This window comes from Toxorhynchites rutilus, chromosome 2 (genome assembly GCF_029784135.1).
Source record: "Toxorhynchites rutilus septentrionalis strain SRP chromosome 2, ASM2978413v1, whole genome shotgun sequence".
NCBI classification, from domain to species: Eukaryota; Metazoa; Arthropoda; class Insecta; order Diptera; family Culicidae; genus Toxorhynchites; species Toxorhynchites rutilus.
In genome coordinates, this window is record NC_073745.1 from 13,085,977 (window position 1) to 13,093,934 (window position 7,958).

At 48.4% G+C, this 7,958-nt stretch overlaps 1 protein-coding gene across 1 annotated transcript; it reads right to left on the minus strand.

Annotated features, from left to right (window-relative positions):
• Positions 1 to 1,110: 1,110 nt before the first annotated feature.
• Positions 1,111 to 7,757, minus strand: LOC129769729 (protein pangolin, isoforms A/H/I/S-like). Its single transcript, XM_055772164.1, has 2 exons — positions 6,830 to 7,757; positions 1,111 to 6,624 (listed from the first exon to the last, which is right to left on the minus strand). Exon 2 carries the CDS (start codon positions 5,780 to 5,782, stop codon positions 3,488 to 3,490), a length of 2,295 nt encoding a protein of 764 aa, XP_055628139.1. The 5' UTR covers positions 5,783 to 6,624; positions 6,830 to 7,757; the 3' UTR covers positions 1,111 to 3,487.
• Between the last annotated feature and the right edge of the window lie 201 nt (positions 7,758 to 7,958).

Consider the following 7,958-nt stretch of genomic DNA (forward strand, 5'->3'; position numbering starts at 1 on the left):
TCCATTTAGCAATCAATCAGTTGAAAATTCGTAGTACTTCGAATTACAATCCGTTATTCCGTTACAAGATCTTCCAGCCCATCGAAAAATATAATCAAAACCGTCCACACAGTCCTTCGTTCCAAATCTGGAGAAGCGATATTCGTCTGCCCGAGTGGAATTCCCCGAAATTCTTAATGGTTCCTTCAGCGGAAAAGTTATCGAGACCCGAAAAGCAATACCATCGCAAAGCAATAACAGAGAATTGTTTGGTTTTGGTAATCACTTAAATCGGTTTTTCCCATTCCCCCGCCATACCGTCGCTTCCACAGCACCTAGAGACGGACTCCACTTACTGAGAGTTTTAGAGAAAGGAAAAGGTTCAAGAGGTTACTCGAAGCAATATTTATTTTCAACTCCATTACGCTTCGACTCGTCGAGGTTTATTTTCATGCCGTTGTTCGTCCCTTCACTAATTGATCGGAAGGCGACCGTCTGGCTTAGTTGGCTCTCCGGAGGAAAGAAGCCAAGACTGCTGCTAACCACCCTGAAGGCGGGTTGTAAATCCTCGCCATCGCCAGAAGGACACAAATCGTGTATTCATTCGGAACGGAGAGAAGAATAAGAAGAAAAAAACCTCGAGGAAATTGTAATCTCCTGATCTGATAAGCAGCCAGCAGCCAGCAGCTTTTCCAAAAAGGGGTACTTGACAAAATGTCCAAATATTGTTGAGCTTCCCTGCCTTCGATTGCTGTCCGCTTTAAATTTATCGCTTTTCCATTGTGTGTTTTTCTACTTCTTCTACTTCTTCATCGAACTACAGAGCCCCAAAGCAGCAACAACATACTTCAAGGGTTCTCCTTCTTGGCTTGCTCTCGAAAAGCCACCACACAAATGTCAATTATTTCCGATTATTTTCAAACTGGTCTCCTGGTTCCATACTGCAGTCGCCCATGTATTTACGAAGCCAAAGCTCCCGTGTTTGGTATGTTTTCCCCCTCCCAACACCAACCATCGTCGCCTCGTCTCCCAGTGTGTAACCTTATTTTCCCTTTGATTTGATTCACATCAATTCTTAATTTCCTCCCTTCCTTCTTCGTTCCGAGTCAGCACCAATCGAGGAATCCTCGATAGCCTGGCAGAGGTGCATTTAAATGCACCGATCCTCTGTCTCAGCTGGACACTTGGCTCTTCACGGGTTGGTCACCGCGACAACACGCACGGATTTTCGGTGTGGTTCTCCACAAACTCGCCATTCGCGCCATATTATGGGCTGAAAAACTTTGGGGGCTGTTTCGGAGCTGAATTTTTGAATTATTTGAAAGACTAACAACCAAGGTGAAATTTCCGACGAACAAGGGACCACTAGCTACATTTCTTTTTGCAATCCTAAAACACATCACATCCTCTTGTTTTGTTTCAATAAAATCGCTATTTTTATTTTTTTTACATCGTCAACAACGTTATATCGGTTATATCATTTTGCCAACAACCAAAGCGTTTTCTCTTATCTTTGCAATGGTGACTCTCAACGACTTGAATTGATAAAAATTTACACTTATAAATAATTCCATCACGTTATTCTTGAATACCTATTCGCTATCTTATAGACAGAATCTCCCACACATTAACCCTCCGAAAAAAATAAGAAAGAAAAGCCAGTCAATCTAAGATAAGCAGTCAATCAAATCCATTAATCTTGGCCCCGGAGGCTCTCAGACTTACGCTCTAATAAATCGCTGCCAGCGACTGTCCAGCATTCTTCGAACCCTAGGCATCGGTATGGACGCCACTTCTGGAGAGCACTTCTGATGCACTTGTTGTTTGTATCCTTCGCAGCTTGGCTTATCGAAATAACAATAGTGGCGGTAAACATGAGCAAGTCAACCGCCGTCGGCAGTCGATAGCGTTCGACACCGCACACACACACACACGCACACGTCAGGTACAATTATCCTCTCTCTCGCGCGTTGTTCACAATGATATTTGGTTTCGCCTGTTCACTTGGTGTTTTCCCCCTAACAAGGTTCAACCTGATTTATCTTTTCTTGTTGTTGTTGCTTTCCTTCCCATCCCGCGTGCTGCTCGGTGTTGCCGGTGTCTTGCCGAGGAGCGTTTCACGCGGTTCTTCTGCGCGCAGTATGGTGGATGCTGCGAACTTTTTTGGTGGCTTTCGAGGACCTCAAACACGAAACAATAAACTAACACACAGTGCGCACATACAATCGCGCAGACCTCCCCACACGCATACGACGGGAACGCACGCGAGCCTTTCTGCGCGCTCGGCTCCCCCGAAATGTGCGATGTGTGAGAGGCTCAATTATCCACACACGAGGGGAGACACCCGAGCCTCGGAAACTCCTTACGACACGACACGACACGGCGTGGCTCGAAAGTGTGTACTCACTTCATAACTCTTCTTTTAATTTATCTGACTGCCTGTATTCTTCTTCGCTTGCTCTTCGTTAATATTATTGCTTTTGTATCACACTTGATTGATTTTCTCTTATTTCTTCTACTCCTCCTCTCTGCCATTTTTATTACTTCGTCGTCTCCCCCTCACTTGGCTTTCAAAGAAACTTGTTTTCAAACAATTCTTATGGTTATTTTTTTTTCTTGCTGTGGCTTCTTGCGCGTAGGCTTCTTGGTTGCTTCTTTTCCGAGAAGGAGATTGATCGTTTCACACACTCACATTAATTTCTTCGTTTTTTTTTTGTTTTGTTGTTGTTGAGAAAGGAGAAAACAGAATGTTTAAAAAGAAAACAGAAACTTAACCATTAAAGAGGAGACAAAAACTTTTCGTCTCCTACCTCTCTCTCTCGCACCGCGCGCACACTCGTTAACTCCTCGATCATCCCCTCTCTCGAGACATGTGTTGGCCGACTCCTCTGTCTCTCGCTCGTTCGTTCGTTCGCTCATCATGCTCATAAACAACGGACAAACGATTAATAAGTGATGCTGTGTTTTTCGATTTTGAATACCATTAACTTCGTAAATGCTTTGGGAAGTTGGGCCCGGACGACGACAACCTGCACCAGGAACATATTCGGTCCGACGGGAGTGACGGTGGTTCCTGAGAGATATTCGTCGTCGGATGGGATACGAAGCGGGGGGCGGGGTGGAGTTCACAATGTGTCAAATTAAGCATTCTCTTTCCCTGTCGCTCGCCTTTTTTTTGCCCGTTTTCTTCTTCTCATCACCTGGTTATGTGGGCTGCCGGAGCTGCTGTTGTCGTGCTAAACGGGTTGTGCTTCAGAGAGGTTCAATGCAAACAATGACCGCGATAATAATGGGCTTCGAAACTAGCCTCGAAAATGTTCAATTAAATAGGGTGATGATTGGTTTCGGACCACGTCGGGCCGGGTCGGGCATACAGGGGGTAGCGGTTGTGCTGCAGTTCTGATCACAGATAGAACTTCGAAGCCTTGTAGATTTTGGAATTTTCGCCCCGCTTTTTGGCACGGTGAAATCATTGCAACATAAGTCCGGCGAGACTGAGGACTTCCGACTACCTATCACTAGTGCTGTTGGCTTGACTGCTGCCCGTACTTCGACCACTGTCGTTGTTTGTTGCGCTGCTGGAACTCCGGGAAAGATCTCCCGTCGATAAGAGATCACCGTTAGTTCGATGCAGATGAGCTGCAGCGGCTGCTGCTGCCGCGTGGTGATGTTGGAGGAGGAAATTTGGCGGACTATTTCTCAGACAGCCAGGTTCTTCCTTGATGTGGTTCGCTGGTGGCAGTGATAAACTGTTGCTCGTCGTGGGCGGTGACGAACTGGACAGGTTGAGCTGTTGAAGATGCGGGGGAATTTGTAAGGCTGCTACACTGCTGTTGCTCCCATTCGGAGGTGGTCCTGTCGCGGGCGGATGAGGTTGGTGGTGATGCGGGGGAAGACTATTGCTACCGGAGCTGCTGTGGTGATTTTTGTTACCCGCGGCGCCACCGTTGAGAATGCCCGAGGGACTAGTAACTCCCGAGTTGAGGTTATTGCTGGTACTATTGCTGTTCTGATTCTGGCTGCTCGAACTGTTCCGAATCGTGTGATGGTTGCTGTACGGACTGAAATTGTTGCTATAGCTGTTGTTCAGCTGGGAACTTAAACCACTGTCACTGCTAATGTTGTTCAGTTTGTCACTGACGCTGTTTTGAAGCGCTTGCTGCTGTTGGGCCGCTATCATCGATGCCAGTCCCAAGTGGTCGTGGTGATGATAGTAACTGGTAGGCGTCGCTGGACTTGCCAGCAAATTCAACGGCGAGGCGATACTCGTCGAGGGAGACTGCAAACTCGACAAAACGCTCATACTTCTTGGACTCGACAGCGACTGGTTCAGTGACTCCCGGTCATCCTCAGGACTCTTGGAATCATCTATGCTACCACAGCTTCCGATCGCGTCGTCCGATCCTTGATCTCTGCCCTCCTCGCTGTCCGTCATCTCCTTGTACCGGATGCACTTCTTTTTACGCCTGCAAGGTTTGCACCACTGGTTCTGTTGATCGAGTCCGTATCTAGCTCGACATTTTTTCATACTATTACCACCCGGATCCGCAGGACTTCGGTCCTTTTTCCTTTTCTTCTTCTTCGCCCCGTACCCATAGTTATCCCTGGCCGTCCAGCCAGGATACAGCTCCATATGCATCTGGCGCTCCTGCCGCGCCTTATCGTAGTATACGCTTTGCTCTTCGCGGGAAAGCGAGTGCCACTTCCGCCCCAATATCTGATTGATAGCGGCCGACTCTTTGAGCGTACATTCCGCCACCACTTTCGCACGCATTTCCTTCATGTACAGCATAAAAGCATTCAACGGTTTCTTGACGTGGCTCTTCTTCTTCTCCGCGGCCAGCTCTTTTTCCGAAAGTGACTGTCTGTGATGACCGCTGCCGCTGTTGTGATGATGGTGGTGGTGATTATTGTTGTTATTGTTGTTGTTGTTGTGGTTGCCGCCGTGATTGCTTTGATCGTGATGTGAATGGTTGTGATGGCTATTGTTCGAGGATCGATTGTGGCCGGACGAAAATCGGCTGTGGGAGGCATCATCTCCTCCCTCCTGCTTAATCGTGGGCGGATTAGAATGACGACCCGAGCCGAAACGTGACGATTCCTGGCCAAGGATATCCTGCTTCGGTCCAGGCGTGATTATGGCGGGATGCGTGTTCAGCATCGGGTGTGGATGCACCGATGGCAGTAGGCTTGGAGAGTACCGGTAGAAGTCGCTCGGTAGGGATGTGTAAATCTGCAGGGATGCTGGGTATGGATTGCGAAATCCGGTCGCTGGACTGTACATCGATGGTGTGTGCCAGGACGATGCCACCAGCGGCATGTCCGGGCTTAGCATGGGATAAGGATACTGGCTGGTTGGAAAGCTGTACAGTGGTGGCCGCGTAAGCCCCATCGCCTTCGGATCCAACTGGTACGGAAGGATCCCACAGTGGGCCGGAGGAGGTGAGGACAAATGGTCTCCATTATGGCAGAAAAACGGAGGCAGCCCCATCTTATTCGCCATTGACACCGGAAGTCCTGCGGCACTACCGTTTGGATAGGCGTACGGAGGTACCAAGTAACCCATGTTGAATCCTGGGTGTCCGTGGGGCAACTTTCCGTACACCCCGGCCGGGTTCTGCTCGTGTCGATTGGTACCATTTTTCACCGTCTTCTCCTCACTCTCGGTCAAATCAATCAAACTGGACTTCTCCTCCAGCAGATTCTCCGACAGCTTCTCATCGTTCTGATCCCCCTCATCCTTGAACACCTTGACCTCGTCTGTGCTGCCAAGTTCATCCCCGGTCGAACTATTGTGAGGCATTTTCTCGGCACTTGCATTAATCACACTTGTCTTCTTGTACGCTGGCACGGTTTGCGCACACTTGTTCCCCCAAAAAAGGCACTGAATGAATTACTAATTTGTGTTCGATCACCAAAACTATAAACTGAGCTAATAACCTTCCGCTACTATTCACATTGCACTGCTTTTCCCCCTTTTTTCCGCACACTTGTTTCACTTGCTTCCGACTTTCTGTATGAGCCTCGATTTCTTCCGCTGCTTGAAGCTACTGATTGGCCGCCGGATAATCCTATTCCAGCACATTCCGGTGTCCGCGCGGTTATCACCACACAAATTTTAAAACTCGCTTCGGTCGATCAGACAATTGCGTTCATTGCACGCGCGGAGTGTCTGGGGCTAGTTTTTTTTCGCGTTCCTGTTTGCTTCTGTTGCGCCGCTATTCGCGCTGCTGGCTGTGGCTCTCAAGTTCTTGAACTTCTTGGAAGCTGGTTACTTGCTGGGAGCGCAAGCATTTACACTCGCGTGCGTATGTGTATTGGTTTTGCTCTCTCTCTCTCAGATCGCCACACAAACACACCCACACTCACCCGTCGTCAGCTCGTTCAGCTCCGGTTAAAGAATATGGATTGCGAGGTGTCTGAAGAAACCAGAATATAACAGTGTGTATAGCGTGGAGCGAAGCGGAGGCGAACGGCACACAGCAAACGGAGAGCGAAGAAACAGGAATCTTGTTAAAATGAAATTACTTCGCCTTCTTCTCTCGTTTCTCCAGCTTTTTTTCCTCCGTTCCTTCGCCTTTGGCTGATTGAAGAGTCAAAATTGTGAATTGGAATTTTGCTTCGGTTCCTTCAACATGCGACAATCTGGGAATAGACAGAAATTGAAGTTCCACTATTAGTAAACAACTCTCAAAAGAAAATAAACATCGTGATTAAGTAGGCTGCGTAATTAACTTCCACCGCCCGCCGCTCATTCAAACGAGCGTGACGTCATTTTAATAAGCTACCCACCCCCTTACGCTACGCAAGAAGCATTTCAAATTCCAGGAACAAAAAAAAACAAACATACCACCAACATTGTTTCATCCCGTTCCCGTCTCATTGATTGACACTTGTTCGTTACTCCGTTGATCCGCGACAATCCCCAGGTTGTGTGTCCATCGGATTGTGCGCGACACGGCTACTGCGGCGGCGGCGTTGGCGGCGGCGACGGCAAACGCGACTATTATTTTTCGCGACACACTCTCGTAGAAATGAATGTTTTTGTCCTACTCTCGTTCTCGTTCTGTTGTGCGCTCACTTGCGCGTTCAAATTTTGTGTCACTCACGACGACTTCGACTCCGCGACAGTGTTTGACAGTTCACCAAAAATTCTTACGCTTCGTACGATATGGCTCCAAGTCCCGTTCACGCAAAACGAACGGGTGCTTTCAAGATCGAGGTTACCGCTGCTCCACATAACACGCACTCTCTCACTCCCGAATTCCGGTATCTTGCGCTTTCAATTAAATTACTCCCCTACACAGGCGGCGCGAGAGGTAAGTAGCAGCAGCAGCAGCACAGGAAAAAAAAATAATGAAATTCCCCAAAAATTGACGCGATCCGTGGTCGTGCGCTTTCGAACTGTTTGCTTCTTCTGACTGTGAATGACTGCCTTTGGTTGCGCTGCCAAGTGACGTCTTGCTTTGTGTGCTTAGGCTTGAATGAGTGTAACGCCCACCCTCGCTTGCACGCACGCACACACTTGCACGTACCGCTATCGCCACCCGAACGAAACGTCAAACCGGGAGCTTTCGTAGAGATCCCACCGCACACACGCTTGCGCAAGCTCGTTCCGATTCAAAGCGATCGTTGGGAAAAGTTCACTTGCTGCCGGTCGGTCGGTGAGGTACCTGCCGCACTCAAATCACTTGATCCTTTTTTTTCGGGTTTCGGGTCGGTTCCTTTCGGCACACAGACGATACACGAATCCCGGCGCGATGTTCGGCAATGTTTTCTTTACGGTTAACAAACTGAGAATGAGCTGGTGTCATTTTTCATAGAGGCCGAGACCGAGGATTTCGAGTTGCGCGTAGGGAAAAGGGAACGGGACGTGCGTTTTCTCTGTATTAATTGCTCAAGGAGTTGTTGTCATTGCCCGGCCCTTTGTGTGTGGTTTAGGATATTTTTTCATGAGGGAAAGCTTTGTGATCCTTTAG

Excerpts from the sequence above, each read along its gene's own strand:
- LOC129769729 (XM_055772164.1), bottom strand. The coding sequence starts at position 5,782 with ATGCCTCACAATAGTTCGACCGGGGATGAACTTGGCAGCACAGACGAG.